The sequence below is a fragment of the Melopsittacus undulatus genome, chromosome 4 (assembly GCF_012275295.1).
Source record: "Melopsittacus undulatus isolate bMelUnd1 chromosome 4, bMelUnd1.mat.Z, whole genome shotgun sequence".
NCBI classification, from domain to species: domain Eukaryota; kingdom Metazoa; phylum Chordata; class Aves; order Psittaciformes; family Psittaculidae; genus Melopsittacus; species Melopsittacus undulatus.
In genome coordinates, this window is record NC_047530.1 from 27,922,749 (window position 1) to 27,942,856 (window position 20,108).

The following is a 20,108-nucleotide window of genomic DNA, read 5'->3' on the forward strand; positions in this document are numbered from 1 at the left end:
CCCGCAGGGGCTCTCTCCTCCCCTCCGCAACTGCAACGGTCCTCACTCCGCAGGCCGACTCCCAGCCCACGGAGCCCACACACAAAGAACACCCTGAGCGACGCCAGCAATGATCGCGACCAACGCACGCCAGCCCTGGCCTTCCTCAGGAGAGCAGCGCCCCGCCTGTCCCCAGGGCGCATGCGCACGCTAACCCCGCCTGCCCGTCCACTCCGGAATGAGCTCGTGGCTCCGCAGAGTGACGTCACATGGCAATGGTGGCGGCCGGCAGTGCACGCGGCGGCGGGTGGTGGTAGTGGCAGCTGCCGGTGGCGGTCGGAGTCCCGCGGGATAGCTCCTTCCTTCTCCCCCTCTCTCCGTCCTGGGGCTGCAGAGCTCGGTAAGTGCTGCGAGTGGCGGGGGAGACTCTCGCTCCTGGGCTGCAGGCCGGGGGGGCCCCGCGGGCCTCCCGCTGGTGCCTGGAGTTCAGCCCTGTGTGGCGGTGGAGGCCGCGCCGGGCCGGGCCCGATGACGCTCGGGGTAGGCAGGAGCGGAAGAACTCCGCGGCCTACGGGGATTTATCCGGCTACTCTGCTGTTATCTCCAGGGCTGCTCCAGAACAGGAGCCTTAGGCCTGGCCTGTTGTATTTACTCGCCAGGCCATTCATAGCAATGATAGCTCAAAAAAAAAAATGGGAAGGGGAAGCTTGATTATGTCCTGCATTCTCATTTGTTTGCGTATCGTCAGAGTAGTTCTCATTCTTTTGATCCAATTCGCTGTTTTCTTTTTACCCCTTGGTCTGGTGGTTGTTTTTTTTTTTTTTTTTTTTTAGGTGAAAATGAAGGCCAGGAAAAGAGGGAGATTCAGATCTTCTTTTAAGTTGAAAGAAAAAGGCATTGAAGTACTAGGACAATGGAAAACTGTGCAAATCGACCCAAATCTATTTGCTGAAGAGGAGTTTAAAAATATAGTATGTTTGGAGGAACTTACAGACTACAGGCAAGTAAGTTCTTCCAAAGTGGGAAAAGTAAAAGAGAAGAGAAAGGCTGAGAGTGTTTCAGAAGAAGGTAATGAGGAGGAGGAAGAACCTGTCATCCCTCCCAAAAAGAAGAAGAAAACCAAAGATTTGAGAAGCAAGATGGATGAAAGTGATGATGCTACCGCAGCAGAATTTGGTGTGCCAGTTGATAAAGAGGCAAAGCATAACAAAACAATCAAATTGGTAGATGATGATGACCATGGACATCTGGCAGAGAATATGTCAAGCACAAAAGATGCTCCAAAGAAAAAGAAAAAGAACGTAGCCAAAAATAAGGCTTCTCAAGCTCAGCAAGCTCTTTCCTTGGTACCTACTTCTAAAAAAGTTAAAAACTGGACAACAGAAGTTTTGTCTGCTTCAGCTGATCGCAAAGCAGATGTGTCTGCATGGAAAGACCTCTTTGTGCCTGAACCAGTGTTGCAGGCCTTGAGTTACCTGGGGTTTAGTGCTCCAACTCCTATTCAGGCCTTAGCCTTGCCTTCTGCCATCCGGGATAATATGGATGTTCTTGGTGCTGCAGAAACAGGTACAGATCTGTTATACTAGCTTTATGTGCTGGGAACTTGACATCTCCCCTCATTAAACACAGCTCATGGTTACAGGTTTACGTATGTAACAGAAGCAGCATTTATATGTAGAAGAAGAGCTTGTATCTTCTGTGTATCCAACATATTAATAATGATTCATTGTATCGTATTACATCTTCGTAACTTACAAATACAGGAGTTTCCATCTTTCCAAAGTACAACACACAAAACTTTGAAGTCTCAATGAGATTTTTTTTTTTTTTGCTTTTGACAGAAGTCTTTTTGTGTTGCTTCTCAAATTGTTCTTCATTTGGAAACTAACAGAACAGATGGGGTCATTTTTCTAGCAGCCTAACTTATGTAGATGTACATGTCCCAAGTCAAAGCAGAGGAGTAGGTTGCTTTGAAGAGGACTCAGTACTAGCTTGGAGCACAGTGTTAGGTGTGAATATGGTCTAGGTCTTTATTGTAGCAAAAGAGGCTCTATCTCTGGGCTTGGCCTGTATGTGGTCACCAGCCCTTCTCACTGCTTGTGCTTGAAGTATTACATTGATAGCTGTAATGTATACAACTGTAACAGAGAGGTGCTGTCTCGTTTCTATCTTCTGATGAGCTCCTACCTTTGTCTTTGAATATTGCTAGCCTTTGTGAAATTTGTTATAGCTCCTTCTATACTTACTGCTATGAAGTCTCAGAGCATTGCATTGCTGCTCATACCTTTGAAGTTTTGTCATCTTTAGCAGCAGAACATCTTTTTTTTTTTTCTCAAAACCCCTAAAAATAGGAAGCACAGAATCATAGAACAGTTAGGGTTGGAAAGGACCTTAAGATCATCTAGTTCCAATACCCACTAAACCACACCACCCAAGGCTTTGTCCAGCCTGCCCTTGAGCACCGCCAGGGATGGAGCATTCACAACCTCCCTGGGCAACCCATTCCAGTGCCTCACCACCCTCACAGTAAAGATATAACTTCCTTATGTCCAATCTAAACTTCCCCTGTTTAAGTTTTAACATGTTACGCCTTGTCCTATCACTACAGTCCCTAATGAAGAGTCCATCCGCAGCATCCCTATAGGCCCCCTTCAGATACTTGGAAGGCTGCTATGAGGTCTCCACGCAGCCTTCTCTTCTCCAGGCTGAACAGCCCCAACTTTCTCAGCTTATCTTCATACGGGAGGTGCTCCAGTCCCCTGATCATCCTCGTCGCCCTCCTCTGGACTTGCTCCAACACTCCCATGTCCTTTTTATGTTGAGGACACCAGAACTGCACACAGTACTAAAAGTGAGGTCTCACAAGAGCAGAGTAGAGGGGCAGGATCACCTCTTTTGACCTGCTGGTCACGCTCCTTTTGATGCAGCCCAGAATACGGTTGGCTTTCTGGGCTGTGAGTGCACACTGCTGGCTCATGTTCATTTTCTCATCAACCAACACCCCCAAGTCCTTCTCCACATGGCTGCTCTGAATCTCTTTGCGCAACCTGTAGCTGTGAAAGTATAATTAGAAGCTCCTTGGTTTAAAGGCTTCCTTTGCATCCTTTTCATCTGTTTTAGTTGCCTTATCTCACTGCTTGTCTTGTAAAGCCATTTGCTACTCATGAGCATGAAGGTATAGTAACTAATCAGATATGTAGTGATTTGCATTTTTATTTTAATTAGAAGCTAGGTTGGTGCTCTTAACTTTAATAGGATTAGAAAGGCCTGCAGGGAGAGTTTTTGAAAATAAAACTGAAAATTTAAATGGTGGTTTTGTGGTGCAAATAAAGTGCTATTTGGGCACTGCTGGAAAGCAAATCCCTCTCTAGCTGCAGAATGGGTGGTGGCAGGTTGTGCTGTTACTGTCTAGCTTTGCATCACACTGAGGCATTAGGACTTTGGTTTGCTCATTTATTTTCTTCTTTGGTGAGAGAAAGCCAGGTTCTCTCCAGAGAGCCCAGTGGTTCATCAGTGTTTCTGTAGAAACTTGGGAGAAGACTGGGACAGTTGTCTGTAAGGAACACGCATTCTCCTTCCTCCTCCCCCTACATTCTAGCACTTCCCATAGCATTGGGCCTGAGGGAGAAGCATGACAGGTCAAAGAATTACTCATGTCCCCTTTTTGTTAGTAACATGGAGGATAATAAGATTTTGATATGGCAGTATCACACAGTATACAGCAGTAGATTCCTGTGGAGATCTGATGCAGGGAATACCAGGGCTCACTCTTTCTGCAGTGGATCTACCCAGTTCTGTTCATTACCAGGTAGAACTTGTGAGGTTTTTGGTTAAGGAACCCAATTTTATCTGTGTAAAAATCTTACCATTTAAAACCATTAAAAACTTGAAGTAACTTGAGCTGTAGTGTCTGGGGATTGCTAAGATGTACTTTTCTCCTGGTTTTGCAGGCCTGACTATGGTATGTGAACTGTGTTTTGTAAAGATAATGTGCACTGTGAGGGGATTATTTGATTAATTTGTGGGTGAATCTAGTGCCTGCAGAATAGTTCTGAATATCACAGCCCTAATCTAGCTGGGTGCAGTAGTGGTATTTGCACCAGCCAAATTGCATTACATTTAATTCAGGATCAGCAGTGTTCTTCACCTTAAAAACAGATATTTTGGTAATGCAGAATCTTACCATATCAGTGGCAAGTCCATATATAAACGTTTTTCTGCTTCAAGGGCAGAAATGGTAAGAGACCTCCCAGACTTTGAGAAACATGGGGAAGGGGATATGAAGAGACTTTACAGCAGTGTTAGTCTGAATAATGGTCCTGGGCCTAGCTATGTATTAACTAATATGAAAGTTCTCCCCTAAACAGGCAAACTCCTGTGTTACTAAATTTTGGCAAACCATTATGGGTTTGTGATAATGGACAAACAATGCTTAAGGAACTGAGATTTCCAGAGGACTGCTTCCCAGCACTGGCCAGCCTATTACAGGAGTGGTATAATAGTGTCTTGTGCTCTGGATGTTGCTTTTGTGGCTGACGAACTGGTATTGATGAGAACTTTAACTGGGGTGGTTGTGCTACCAGGCTTCTCCTACTGTCTTTATTAGTGACAGTTCAGAAGGGACCAGTGCTGTTGAATATTTTCTTCAACGACCTGGATGAGGGAGCCGAGTGTACCCTCAGCAAGTTCGCTGATGACACTAAACTGGGAGGAGTGGCTGACACACCAGAAGGCTGTGCTGCCACTCAGTGAGACCTGGACAGGCTGGAGAGTTGGGCGGGGAGAAACTTGATGAAATTCAGCAAGAGCAAGTGTAGAGTCTTGCAGCTGGGGAAGAACAACCCCATGTACCAGTACAGGTTGGGGGTTGACCTGCTGGAAAGTAGTGAAGGGGAAAGGGACCTGGGGGGTCTTGGTGGATAGGAGGATGACCATGAGCCAGCAATGTGCCCTTGTGGCCAAGAAGGCCAATGGCATCCTAGGATGCATTAGAAAGGGTGTGGTTAGTAGGGCAAGAGAGGTTCTCCTCCCCCTCTACTCTGCTTTGGTGAGGTCGCATCTGGAATATTGCATCCAGTCCTGGGCCCCTCAGTTCAAGGACAGGGAATTGCTTGAAAGAGTCCAGTGCAGAGCCACAAAAATGATGAAGGGAGTGGAACACCTCCCTTATGATGAGAGGCTGAGGGAGCTGGGTCTCTTTAGCTTGGAGGAGAGGAGACTGAGGGGTGACCTCATCAGTGTTTACAAACATGTAAAGGGTGGGTGTCAGGATGATGGAACTAGGATTTTTTCAGTGATGTCCAGTGATAGGACAAGGGGCAATGGGTGTAAACTGGAGCATTGGAGGTTCCATGTGAACATCAGGAAGAACTTCTTTACTGTAAGAGTGACAGAGCACTGGAACAGGTTGCCCAGGGAGGTTGTGGAGTCTCCTACATTGGAGATATTCAAGGCCCGCCTGGACAAGTTCCTGTGTGATGTACTCTAGGTTACCCTGCTCTTGCAGGGGGGTTGGACTAGATGATCTTTCGAGGTCCCTTCCAACCCTTGGGATTCTGTGATTCTGTGAATATGTGGCAGGAATGCGACTTAGAGTTTGGTACAGTGGACCCCTGAAATTAAAGTCAGGGAGCATTTTTGTATTTGACAACTCTCTTGTCTCCAGAGTGCATTATCTGTTTTGGATCAGATTTATGTGTTTTGATTGCAAAAATGTGAGCTGGTGAGAGATCAGGAAATTAGATGGTGGAGTATTTCCAGATACAGTTTCTTAGAAAGTAGTAAACACAGTGCTGTAAATTGAAGATGGAAGCAAATCCTTAAAGTAGTTTGTCCTTGGCCTTATTTGCTATTCCCTTATTTGGAGAACATGGATTGGAACTGTCAATTAGGGCATGATATTCTCCTTAGGGGCATAAAAATACCTTGGCTGCAATTGCAGTTTTTAAAAAACACTCTGAGAGCAAATGAATCTGCCTGACCTGCTAGTGACTGGAAAAATGCCTGTTCCCCAGGGAATATGCTGTTGGTGACCTCAAGATTTATAAAAGACTTAAAGATGCTATTGCTCCAAGTTTTTGGTCTTCTGAAAATCAATAGTGTGTGTCTGTTACAACTGTATGTTTTAAGAACAGTGTGCGATTGTTGCTTTTCTCATCTTTTCAGATAAATGACTTGTTGGTCTGTGTTATTATTTTTGTTTGTTTTTTTTTTTAGGAAGCGGCAAAACGCTTGCATTTGCAATTCCAATGATTCATTCTGTGCTGCAGTGGCAAAAATCAAATAGCTCAACAACCAGAAATGACAGTGTTTCTAAAGACTCTCATCAGCATCATGATGAAACGAGCTGGGAAAATGAGAATGAGGCAGAAAAACTAACCCATCAGCATGCTGAAGATGGTGGAGATGAAGATGATGCATCTTTCACAACAGGTTGTGTGAAGGTGCTGGAAAATTTTGAATTTGATTCGGGTGACGAGACTCATACTGTTGATTACCATAAGAAGAGGCCACTTTTAGGACTGGTCCTTACGCCCACAAGAGAATTAGCTGTACAAGTAAAACACCACATTGACGCAGTTGCAAAGTTTACAGGTATGTAGACCCCATGGATCATGTCCCAGATTATGCTGGGTTTGGATCTTAGCATTTGTGTTGAGCCAGAATGTGTGCCACAGTTTCTTCCACATTATAAGATTGGGGTGGCTTTTGCAAGGCTAGGGTTTGTAGTCCCTGATATTTGAGAAATGCATTAAGAGTCTTCAATGGGTTGCATGTGGAAGTAAACAGTTAATACGGGATATTTTGCTTTAAATTGTATCTTTTTTCAAATAGCTATTAGCTGGTGATTTAGCAACACAGAATCAGTACACAGCCACAGCTTTGTCCTGGTTTTGGATACTGTGGGTTATATATGAAAAATAATTTGTATATATATAAAAAATATAGATCATAATTTTCTTTTTGATGTTTCAATCTATGTAGCTAATAGATACAGATATATCTATATATATTATTTTCATCTACCTATCTGTGTATCAGAAAAAGAAATGATGGCTATACATTTTAAGGGTGTATAGGAAGGTATTGCTGGATTGTCTGACTTGCCTCCTGCAGCAGTCAGGCCCCAGCATTTTGCTGTTAATGTGCCCAATGAAAGACATTCCATCCTGTTCCTTTCTTTTCCAAACCAGAGGTCAGCACATCTGTTAAGTGACTGAGTAAGGATGTGAAACTGTTCAAGATAGGGATAACTGGGAAACAGCTCCCTGCTTACTTCTCCAGTAGCAGTAATTATTGGTGAGGATATGTAGTGCAATGAACTGCTTTTAAGCACATCTTCCTTTGGTATCTGTACATCCTGCTGTGCTCATCAGTCTACAGCTAATTGCAAGGCTAATTTTAACTCTTCAATTTATGTCAGTACAGTTCTGATAGGAGCAGTTCTATTTGTGCATAAAATTCTGCTCACCAAAAGATGTATAGTTGCTGCAACAGAAGAGAAATAGCAGGGCTTTCTTTATTGTCTCAAATTCACTTTGAAAAGAATTCCCACCTGGAAGAATGGGGTTTCACAAGAAATAGGAAGAGAGAGCAGTGGTAGCTCAGGTACTGGAGGAATCTTGCACACTAGCATTGAGTTTGTCGTGGGCCAGTATAGTCATTGAAGAAATAGGGTGAAATAAGCCATGTGTGGACTCTGCTTCCAAAGCTAAACTCCCTTTAGTACCTGAGCAAACTGATTAAAGCTAACTTAGGGTCTATGCTGCTGTGCAGCAAGGGTGTGGTTAGTAGGGCAAGAGAGGTTCTCCTCCCCCTCTACTCTGCCTTGGTGAGGCCGCGTCTGGAACATTGCATCCAGTTCTGGGCCCCTCAGTTCAAGAAGGACAGGGAATTGCTTGAAAGAGTCCAGCGCAGAGCCACAAAGATGATAAAGGGAGTGGAACACCTCCCTTATGAGGAGAGGCTGAGGGAGCTGGGTCTCTTTAGCTTGGAGGAGAGGAGACTGAGGGGTGACCTCATCAGTGTTTACAAACATGTAAAGGGTGGGTGTCAGGATGATGGAACTAGGATTTTTTCAGTGATATCCAGTGGTAGGACAAGGGGCAATGGGTGTAAACTGGAGCATAGGATGTTCCACGTTAACATCAGGAAGAACTTCTTTACTGTAAGAGTGACAGCACTGGAACAGGTTGCCCAGGGAGGTTGTGGAGTCTCCTGTGTTGGAGATATTCAAGGCCCGCCTGGACAAGTTCCTGTGTGATGTACTCTAGGTTACCCTGCTCTTGCAGGGGGGTTGGACTAGATGATCTTTCGAGGTCCCTTCCAACCCTTGGGATTCTGTGATTCTGTGCAGCCCAGAAAATCATTAATCAGGCAGAAGCATTCTTGTTAGGTTTATTCCATAGCAAATGAGCAGTTACTAGCAAGACAAGCATTTCTTGGTCTTATTTTTGGAGGGGCGTGCTGGTTGTTCCTAACAGGAACATACCTGTTCATGCAGATATCATTGACCAAACATGAGATTCTGAAATATGGGTTAGCAAAGCTAACAGCTATGAAGGGTATATGTGATTCTTCCTGCTGTTGGAAGATAGGTACAGTAAAAGAAAGACTACTTTATTTTTGGCATCCAACTATAATGAGGATTTTTCTGTAAAATTAAGGGCATTGCTGTGAATTCAGTGTTACATAAAACCCCTGAAGTTTCCTGGCCGAAATGCTTGCTGAAAGTTGCGTTGCAGACTCCTTAAAATAATTCTTTTGGGTGGATGCATGTAAAGACATTCACTTATAAATTATTGAGAACAAAACTGTTATTTACATGTTCTAGGCATTAAGACTGCAATTATAGTTGGAGGCATGGCTGCACAGAAGCAAGAACGTGTGCTGAATCGAAAGCCAGAAATTGTAATTGCAACCCCAGGCCGCCTGTGGGAGTTAGTTAAAGAGAGACATCCACATCTTTCAAATCTTCGGCAGCTCAGGTAACGGTGCCTTTTAGACTAACTGCTGGATGCTGAACTGGGCATCACTGCATGCTAATTGTGTTTATTAACTGATTAAATAATTTAAACTACGTAAGGTCAAATATTTATTTGCCAGAGTGTTTTATTGAAATGCACATTGGTTATGTTGATGGAGGGTCAATTGATGAGAAATGTCAATTAAATGTCAATTAAACCAGTAGCAAAAACACCCTTTTTCCTTTAAAAATCTTTTTTAAAAGAAAAAGAAGTGTAAGGCTACTGTAGCTACCCTGGTGTACCTGGTGTTTCTTTGGGTTTTAGATACAGAACTTCCCTAATGTATTCATCAGGAAATGTTCAGTTTAAGCATATCAGGTTTGTATTTATCTGTGTGAGTGAATTTTTACTCTATGTTTTCTGTTCGACAGGTGCCTTGTGATTGATGAAGCAGACAGAATGGTTGAGAAAGGTCACTTCTTAGAGCTGTCTCAGTTGCTGGAAATCTTAAATGATTCACAGTATAACCCTCAGCGACAGACTTTTGTTTTTTCTGCCACTTTGACCTTAGTCCATTTGACTCCCACAAGAGTTTTACAGAAGAAGAATGCCAAAAAGATGGACAAGAAGACCAAACTAGAATTGTTAATGGAAAAAATAGGAATAAAGGGCAAACCCAAAGTAATAGACTTAACAAGAAAAGAGGCTACTGTTGAGACACTGACAGAAACCAGAATCCACTGTAATACAAATGAGAAGGACTATTATCTGTATTATTTTCTTCTTCAGTATCCAGGAAGAACCATGGTCTTTGCGAACAGCATAGACTGTGTGAAACGCCTCAGTTCTCTCCTCACAATCTTAAATTGTGATCCTCTTCCTTTGCACGCCAATATGCACCAAAAGCAAAGGCTGAAAAACCTGGAAAGGTTTGCTGAGCGAGAGAGGTGAATTAATTTTCTGCTTCCTAGTAGAGGAAATCATGTAAAGGGTAGCAGGGAAAGAAAACTACTCTATTAGAGTAGGAGTGGCTTGGGGAAGGTAACTGGGGAAGCGAGGTTATTAAAAATTAAGGATGAGGTTTCATAGGATGGTTGAGGTGATTAACTAGAACAAGTTCAGTGGAAGGCCACCGGGGATGGTCAAGAAGCACTGACTTTGTAAGGGTGAGAGGCTGAGGGTTTGTATATCACCTGTGAAAAAGACCTAATGGCAGCCCTCAGCTATCTTAAAAGAAGGTTATCCAGAAGATGGAGCCAGGCTCTTCACAGTGATGCATAGTAAGAGAGTGAGAGATAAGGGGTATAAGTTAAAATAACGGATTCTGGGTATAAGAAAAAGCTTTTTCTCTGTGAGGACAGTCAGGCACTGGGACAGGCTACTTGTTCTTGAAGATTTTCAAGGTTCGCTTGGATAAAGCCTTGAGCAGCCTCTTCCAACCTTATTGCTCATCGTGCTTTGAGTAGGAAATTGGACTAGAGACCTCCTTAGGTCTCTAGGAGCCTGAATTATCCTATGGTCTGGCAGCTCATTGCTGCTGAAGGAGCTGTCACTTGCCCCATTTGCAGCCATATGTTCTTATAACTATCCTGCACATATCTCTGCCCCTGTGCCCTAGTTCTGCAGCTTATTTGAATACTTCTGTAAGTAATTTCATCCCACTAAGCCATCAGAAAGCTAACTACTTTTTGCTGGGTTGGAATTTTGCAGGTTTAATTAGATGAATTAGCTTTCTGAGGGTCAAGGTATTCTGTAGCAATGCAAGAGAAGAGGCCGTAATGTCTTTCAGCAGCAGTAGGTGGTCAGGTTTCCCCATGCAGGCCTGTCTTGCCATTTGAAGAGTTACTGTTTCCTGCTGGCTTTGGAATGGCCTTTGGGAGGAGGTTGGTGGTCTCAGTACTTCCATAACCCAGACACCTCAATTTAGTCCTGCTGTGAAGTGCTGCATGCTGAGTGTGGGAATTTGTATCTTTTTAATAGACTCAGGCAGGGAGAACAGAGATTGAATTGCTATGACAGATCTGCAGTATTCCTTGGTAAAATGTAGTATCGATAGCATTGGTCTAGGCCAGATAGGGCATTTTCAGAGATTGCACATATTCAAGGCAAGAATAAATCTGTGAGGCCTTCTATCGTGGCATCTTGCAGATTGCAAGCCATTGATTTTTCTGAGTTTATTTCTCCTTTGAATCTTGTGGCAATAGAGTATACAGTTGGATGCCTAAAATCTCAAGAAATTCCTGTCACCTACAAGTAACTCATTTCAGTGATAGGAGATTTTTAAAATCTAATTGTTCCATACTCTAAGGAGACATCCTTCTCTGTAGTAGACTGTTTATATAAAAGGTCATTAATTTTTTTAGGTCTTCATTTCTAGGATAAGGAGAAATACTAATTGTCAGAACAGAATCTCCCCCCCCCCCCCCGTCATTCTAGCTTTTAATTTTCTGAGAAAACTTACGCGAATGCAACTTGGTAGAAGATATTTCAGCCCCCAAAAGCTCTTAATTACAAAGTTAGTAATGCGATTCTCAACTGGTGAAACTGTACTGCCAAAAGTTCAGCTGTGTTGTTAATAGTAATGTCATATCAAGCTAAAGGTATTAAACCCAGCCTGAGCCAAGCACTGAAAAATGTAATGAAGGGGAGCATATCCCCTTTCCAGATGGTTGGGTTAGGTCATTGAACTAGTGTTCCTGTGAACTGGGAGAGAATAAAAGCATGGGAAAACAGGATCCAGCAAGGTAGTGAATTTTTTTACTGTAAACAGGGTAGACCTCCTGAAGGTAGCATTTGCATTTTTTTGTTTTACTTTAAGAGTTGCTGTTTCAAGACTGCCTCTGATATAATACTGGGTGTTATTTTCTGTAAGGCAAAACAAACAGTGTATTTCCAGCAGATGATATAGTACAAATCTGTTCCTTAAAATGCTGTGGCAGAATTCTAGGTTGCTGTATTTCATGTTCCTTGGCAGATGGTTTACTGTTCAATTTTGTGTTCATTAAATGTTATCACTTTCTCAGCTGTGTCCTCCTGACAACAGATGTTGCAGCTCGCGGCCTTGATATTCCCAATGTGCAGCATGTCATCCACTACCAGGTTAAATATTATTTTTTTTTGCTTTTATTGTTTTGGTTTTGTAATTAAATTTTGCTGATCCTGGACACTGAATCTGTGATTCTTGGTCCTGTGTATCGTCCCAAGTATAGAGATTTAATCATCATTAATTCAGCTGTACTTAAAGCTTTTTTACTTAAGGATCTCATTGTTGCAGTGACTGACTATATATAATATATGATTATATATGAGGAGTGACATAACAGATGATTCTTTTTGATGATGCTTTTTGATGATGCATTAATTAACCTTGATATACAGAGGTGTCAGATAACTCTCAAGACCCATACAGATTTTTGCAAATTAAATGACAGAGGGTGAAAAGTTAGGAGAGACTCTCAAAAGATTATACAAGGAAGAATAGTGGACTAGAGAAGAGGAAGTGTCTCCAGACGTCATCTTTTATATTACCTTCAGCTGCATTACTTGCAATGTGCCATGCATATATAAAAAACAATGTCCTGTGGCAACCTCTTGGCCAGAGCACACTGGGTTGCTGCTAGTTTTCCATGGTGAGCTTCATGGTATTTTTTGAATATTTGCAGGTCCCTCGTACTTCTGAGCTGTATGTGCACCGAAGCGGCAGGACAGCTCGAGCTGCCAATGAAGGCCTCAGCCTGCTGCTTATTGGCCCAGATGACTTAATCAATTTTAGGAAAATCTATAAGACATTGGAGAAAAGTGAAGAACTGCCATTTTTCCCAGTTGAAACTAAGTGCATGACTTCTATCAAGGTAAAGGAACAGCAGTCTCTTTGTAGCCTGAGTAGTTGCTTGCTTACTTATAATATATGTTTACATTGCCCATCACATTCTTTCTAGATTTCAGATGAAATTTCCTCCTCAGAGCCTGGATTTGAAAATGAAGTTAATTGCATTTCATCTTATTTTAAACAATATTTATGATTTCAATAACTGGCCAAAGAAAGATGTTCACACATACATATCACTTACAGTTTTCTTGCATGTTGATATGTAGAGCTTCTCCTGACTAGTTTCCCAAAGAGAGAACAGGGAAGCAGCTATGGTTTGTGGCTCAGGTGCTAGGATGGCTCTGTTAAGTGTTAGACTAGAGAACAGTAGCAGGTCCAGGGATCTTCAGTGGGCTTCGCCTACCTTTTCTCAGTTGATGTAGTGAATTGTCTGCTGTTTTTAAAAGTTCCTATATTGTGAGGCTACTGAACCCCATCAAAACAGTATTTAGTATGAATCTTTCAGGAGATGCAGCTTTCTGAAAGAGGAAGGAATCAAAGAAATGCTTCCAAAGTCTCATGTTTCTCCTCTTGTAACAAAGAGAATTTGATAATTATTTTTTTTAATTGCATCTCCTCCTCCATCTGCCCCCTCCACCCACCAAAAGTTTCTGGTTACTGAAAGAAATCTGTTGTTTTTAGGGTGTTTCTTCAGAGGTCCCTTCTGTGTTTCTTGATAAGTGGTTTTTGGCTGCTATCATGCTCTGTCAATTAATGAGTAAATAGATACTGTTTCCACACTCAAATTTTACTGCCATCATCTCACGGTCTCTCCTACATGTAGTGCTCCTCTCCCCAGAAATGATGCCTGTAATTGTAATTACAGGATTTTAGCCTTCCAGTCCCTTCATAATGGGTCAGTTCTCATTTACACTTTGCCCTGGGCTTAGTCACAAAGCCACTGTAGTTGGGACAACTAGTACTGCTGGGTCTTTATGTCTGTCCCTTTGGCATGCCCATTCCCTGGTTCTGCTTGCCTCCCTTCAGGAAAAGTCTGAAGGGATTTCACAGTTGAGAGGAATAGAATCGGTGAACCATGGTAGAGGAAAGATTGAAAGAGAACTCAGGTTTTACAGAGATGGAAAAACTGTTTAAAATTTCTTGTAATAGTCTAAAAAGATGTGACTGGTTTATTTTATTAGCTACTACACCATTTAATTTCCTCTCTCTCTGCTTCTTAATTATCTGGCAGTTCTAGCTGGTGCAGTTACTGTGTAGCACCAGATTATTCAGTACGGGTGGCCAGGGTGTCCAGCACAGGGTTCGTTTTGTGTATCCACAGGCATGTTCCAAGCCATAGAACTTGCTGATGGATTGGCCATTATTGTCAGTGCAGATTTTCTTTCCATAACGAGTTAGATCTAAGACAGCTTGGCCCAACTTGAAGGCTGCAGGTCATGTTAGGTTTGCTGGACATCTTTGTTCTATCTGTGTGCAGCTGGGGAGAAGGACAGGACATTTTGTGCCTAAACAAGATCCAGGTGCATTTCTGAAAACAGGAGTACCTTCCATATGGGTGGCAGGAGCTTACTTCTTCAGAGTGGGATGAAGGTAGTGGCTGCCCTTTACTCCTGAGACTAGTAACTTTACTATAAGGTGCATCATGTACCTTGGAAATGTCTGAATCATGGTTTGTCCTTTATCTCACTGAAGTGTTTGTAATGTTTCATTTGAAGAAGCAGGAGTTAACATTTTGGCATGTTTAGTGGTTGAGGTATTTTAGAAGTCAGATTCTATCATGGAACTGCAGGAGGAGAATGCTTCAGCAAATGGTCTATTATATGAGGCATTGGCTTGGGATATCAATAGGGAACAGAAGTGTCTCTCTGCATCTTGGTTGCATTGTAATGCATGTTCTCAAGCGCTGATTCTGCTGAAGTGCCCCACATTTAAACTTGATCACAGTGTCTAAAATGTACTTTTTTGTAGGAGCGGGTGAATTTGGCATGGCAGATTGAGAAGGCAGAATTTTTCAACAGTCGTGCAAAGCAACACAACTCTTGGCTCCAGCAAGCTGCAGAGGCTCTTGAGATTGATCTTGATGATGACATGCTTATGGGCAAGTGGAAATTTTTGCTTGTTTATGGATATAAACCTATGGACTCAGGTGCTCTGGTAAAACTGGTATTCAGAAGCAGCTGCACCATGGCAGAATAATTCTTAAAACCTGCAGGGCAGAAGGGGAAGGAAATTACTGTCATTACTTAGAATATAGTGATGCTGGTATTTCCAGGTTGTGCAGTAGATAGTGCTGGAGCTGAGGGAGTGAGGTGCGACAATTCTGGCAAGCTGCAAACAAGTCCACATGTCATAGGACAAGAACCATTTAGCTTCTGGCAAACATTTTAGAGTAATTTAGGAGCCCAGAACTATCTGCTTGAGTTTTGTCCCCTCTGTGTCAAAGAAAAAGCTGTTTCTCTACTTCAGTTTATCTCTGTCAGCCCCCTGTAGTCAGGCAGCAGGACAGGAGCCTGACAGCTCTGTGTGGGAACACCCAGGAAGTGCTAGCTAACACCAAAATTGTGTGAGCCTTACTTAGGTTGAGCTGTGTGGGCTAAACAACCAATACTTGGATTTAAATTGCTGAGGTTTTTGGTGGTGTTATAGAAGTAAATAATTTCTTACATTTTAAAAATTAAATGTTCTGAAGTCTGTGCCTGAGAGAATGCCCGCTGTGCACAGAATAGCCCTGTGTAGCTAGAGGTGCCTATTAGTGCAGTGCCATGAAGTTTTGCAATGCTTAGATGCACTGCAAAGTGCCACACTGTATTCAAGTTTTAGGAGCTGAAGGTATGATTTCTTACCAGTTCTTTTAAAGCATGCTGAGTAGATGCTGCCTGGGCCATTTCAGCTTAAGGTGTCTCTAATGTGTTAGCTGCTAAATATGCAGATGCCTTAATTTTGAAGGATGTTCATATTAATTTTTTTCTTTATTCATTGCTGGACTAACTTGTTCTCAACCACTTTGAAAGCAAACACTGATTGTCTCAGTCCAAATTGTTCAGGAGCACTCTCAGGTAATTAGCACTCTGCTGTCTTGTTTTGACATAATCTGAGTGTGCTGTGCTTTGGAATGAATTTCAAAACAGCACATCCAGTCCAAGTAAGTTGTGACTCTCAAGTGAAGCACTTTGTAACTGCCACGCAGAATCTTGCCATATTCATGCTTTAAAATGTATTCATTCTCTAATTCTTCTGCTGTTTGTTGGAGACCAATTAAAATCACAGTCATTTCTCCCATAAAGTAAATGCCTCTTATGCTGTTACAAAGGATTTAGTAATGTTCTTTCAATTTACATCACAGCAACCTTGATTTAATTTATTTTCTCCAGTTCAAACCTCTGACCCTATTAACTCTCAAATCTCTTCTGTGCCCTTCTTTCTCCTATGTTATTATATCTGAACACCTCGGTGGTGTTCATGTATAAGGAGGAAAGAGCTTCCTGTTTTACAGATGCTGAAATAAGGCTGCATAAACTAACAAAATACACAGAAGAAGCTTCTGCCTGGGGTAGAAGCTCTGGGTTAATGCCTTGTATTTTGGACCCCCTTTCCTTTTGTTCCTGATTCTGTTCAGGGTTAAGAGTCCACTGAATGATTTAGTAGAATATTACGTTGGCTATAGTTGCTCAGTAGTCAGGATTCTTCTTGATCTTATTATCTTGTGGGCAGCCTTGCTGATCTGAAAGTGTCACAGATGACTGGCAGACTGTATGGGAGTTGTGACCTTGTTAGAGGAAGATGAGATTATCATCTCACTATAGCATTACAGAAGCCTGGTGAAAGAGGCCAATGTAAGTTCTTCTCTTGTTGTAACATTCTGTGTCTTTATTTTCTGCCCAAAGGAAGAAAAACTAGTGAAGAAGAAGAAAGCCAGAAGCAAAAGATGTTGAAGGGGATGAAAAAACAATTAAAACATGCATTGTCCCAGCCACTGTTTAAAGTTCTTATGAAAACCAAGTACCCAACACAGTCTGGAAAACTACTTCTGCCTCAGACATCAGTGAGCATTTCAGAATCTGCTCTGGGTACCGTGTCCAAACAAAAAGCCAAGAAGAAGAAATCAATAAAATTAATTTAGGTAACTGAGTGGGATCACTTAGTGTGATGGAAGCAAGGACAATCCTTATCAAGGCTGTCAGTGCTTATGGAGGAACTCACCTGAAAGACACGTAGTATCAGAGGATATTGCCTGTGTCTTGGTTGTGCAGGCACAAAGCAAAATGTTGACTTAAAGGGCTCTGTTAACATGCAGGTGGTTACAGTTGAATCTTATCTTGAATCCTGTTTTCTTTTTTTTTTCTACTGATTTTTTTCTTACTTTGTGTATTAATAGTAGTTAATCTGGTTTGAAATAACTGTTTATTACTCCCTTTTGTGAGGTGGGTAAAAGCTACTGGGTAAAGTTCCCTGTGGGCATGCTTGATTTAAATTTTAAACTTGGTTTAAACAGAACTTGATCTGAAATTTAATGTCCTTAAAGGACAGGGGAAGATAGGCTGTATACAGTACAAGTACAGTCTGAGCTGGTATTAGTGGAAGGTTTGTCTTTTCCTGCAGCCAGTTCAGTGAGAAAGGCAGCAAATGCAGGCAGTGTTAGCAGCAAGTCTATAATTGTGCTTATGGAAATCTCTTCCAATTTTCTTTCTCCTCTGATAATATCTCTCTGTTCTTTTCTCCACTGGATCTAATTCCATTAGTCCTGTGTTAATATGTTTTAGAATGTGCAGGAAAAGTCAAGGTGACAGTGGGCCATGACTGACCTTGGGAGGTGTGTAGATTTTTGAGGAATTAATGTTGTTACTCAGTATTTTATTAATTAATATCTGGAGTTAAGTCTGTATTTGAAAACACATTAGAACCTTTGCTTGGGTGGGAGAGATGTTGTGAAATGTCACTTCTGAAGAGTGATTCCTAAGAATTATGCTTGTAAATCATTTTACCTGACCTGAGCAAATAATTTTAAAAACATATTTTTAAAAATATGTCAGAAAAGTATATTTTTAATTTTTGTTAAAATATATCTGCTATAAAACCCAAAGACTGTGTCTGTTTTCAGTCACTTGAGATTTCTAAATTCCTTGTAGCAGACGCTGTTTGTGCTTAGCAGGCAAGGGGAGGGGAAGAGCACCCAAAAGGTAAGAAATAGCAGTGGCATCTGTGCTGATGGGAGCACAGGGAATCTTCAGCTGTGAGCTGTAGATTGGGCTGAGATTTTGCATGTCACACAGTATAGAACCAGTGTTGCTGCCAGGATAGAAGGCACCAATTTACTCAGCTAGTGAAAGAACGATCTGTGGCATTGAGTCCCCCCTCCAGCTACTTGCTGGTTATGTGAGAACGGCAAAGCCTTTACTCTTTCATCTATGTAAGTAATTAAGCCCCCTCCAACCTCTTATCTCTGGAAGGCTTTTCTTTTGCTTTCTTGCCTTGCTGAAGAGCTGTGACATAAGCATACAGAGCTAATCAGTTATGTATGAAGCTTTGCTTGCATTGCACTGTTTGTCCAATGCCCGTCAGAGTAAAAGGGGGAAGTTTTGTTGGGGAAGAGATGGTAGGGTTCTGCTTCCTCACCCATGTGAAAAGATGACACATCTTTGAAGTTAATGTGACATTTGAAAAAAACTAATTTAAAGGATGTGCCTTGTAAGGAAAGCTGAAAAAAAAAAACAAACCAAAACTGAGCAAAAGCAAGCATGCCTTCATTTTCTGTGTCTTTTTAATCACATTCTTACATTATAGAAAGGAAACTTTCATTGACTTTGCATCCCTGAAGGGATTAAAGACCAGGTGAGCCTTTTCTGCGTCTTGTGATATATTACTGCTTACAATTCATCAGCAAAATCAAGGCTGGATCCTGACAGTAGAGCTCTGCATCTCCTCCCTTGTTTGAAATCTGCATAAGGCAGGACAGTTCTGGCAATTTATAATTCCATGTAATTATGAGAACTGAATTGGGTGACAGTGAGGGGGTTGTTATTTCCTCTCCATCATTGCTGTCAAGCTTTTCAGCTGCTTCTGTTAACCTGTGTTTTACCAACCTAGCTCTCGCACTCCTAGCCCACTGTCTTGCTAAGTCCCCCCAAGATGGAGCTTGACACTTCTGCCATTCTTACCACATTCATGCTCGCCTGTGGGGCGTGCTTTGCTGCTGGTTTTCTCCCACAGCCTCTGATGTACTCAGCATGAGTTCTCAGTGCTTAATCTGCCGATGCTGCACCCCCACAGGAGCTCAAGAAGAGCTTGGACTGTATAAATATATCTGTGTCTTAAAAAGAATACTTGTCTAGTGCTGTGAAAGCTCTCTTGTGGCCTCCTGCTTTGCCTTGTCCTTACCAGCACACCTGGAGTCCTCTACCTAGAGAAAAACCTTATACTTGCTTTACCTCATTTAAATAAGTTATTAAACAGTAACTGGAAAATACTACCACTTAGCTGCCCTCCTCCAATGGGAACCAGGTTACTATAGGAAGGGAGGAAGGCCAAGGAGAATGTTTTCTCCAGTTCTGATCATTTGCAAGTGCATCACTGGTGCACATTAAACATGAAGATTTTTATATCATATAGGTTTGGGCAGTTTATTTTAGTATTTTAAGAAATACATAGTATCAAATTGTTTCTGTAATGTTCTGCTGACACAGCAGTTACACTAAGGCCTCAAACATGTAATCTTGTGTTTTGTGGCATCTTATGTCTGCTAAAATACCCATTAATTAAAGGACTAATTAAGTCTATTTAGGCTGTCACAGCAACTTCCAAGTAGATTATTAAAAGTGTGAGTCCTGCAGAATATTGGTAGGGTACAAACTGATACAGAGCAACCAGTTGTATGTAGTAGAAAGCCGAAACCCTGATAGCTTCTAAGCCCTCATTTTTCATTTTGTGAGTAGGAGAGGCCGGTTGACATCCTTGCTGCAGAGCTCCTGGTCTGTCATACTCCTGTGAAGAAAAGGAAGAGTCCCTAATGTAAGGCATCTGCTGAGGAGATAGTTTGGACAGGACCTTACATACTAAAAGCAAAGTTTCCCATTTCCCCATGCCTTTTCTTTCCCTTCTCTCCTGTATGTTAATAATCCAGCAAGTTAGCAAAGCAGGATCTGGAATGCTGCCTTGCCATATGCCAGCAGCCCGGGCACATGGCTGGCCATGTGGCATAGGGGAGGTAATTTGCACCTTACTGGAAAGGACTGTGTGTGGCACACTTCCTGCAGTCACTCATGTATCCAGGTTCCTAAGGGGGAGAGAAGATTGGGAAAGGACGCTTGGTGCAGCCTGACACCAGGAGGAAAATCTGG

The 20,108-nt window shown here is 42.2% G+C and overlaps 1 protein-coding gene across 1 annotated transcript; it reads left to right on the forward strand.

The window, feature by feature from the left end:
- Window positions 1-245: 245 nt before the first annotated feature.
- On the forward strand, window positions 246-17,115 carry DDX24 (DEAD-box helicase 24). Its single transcript, XM_031049378.2, has 9 exons — window positions 246-379; window positions 813-1,545; window positions 6,196-6,573; window positions 8,813-8,966; window positions 9,377-9,892; window positions 11,969-12,044; window positions 12,608-12,796; window positions 14,743-14,872; window positions 16,659-17,115. The coding sequence occupies exons 2-9, from the start codon at window positions 819-821 to the stop codon at window positions 16,892-16,894; spliced, it is 2,406 nt and encodes an 801-aa protein (XP_030905238.2). The 5' UTR covers window positions 246-379; window positions 813-818; the 3' UTR covers window positions 16,895-17,115.
- Window positions 17,116-20,108: the final 2,993 nt, after the last annotated feature.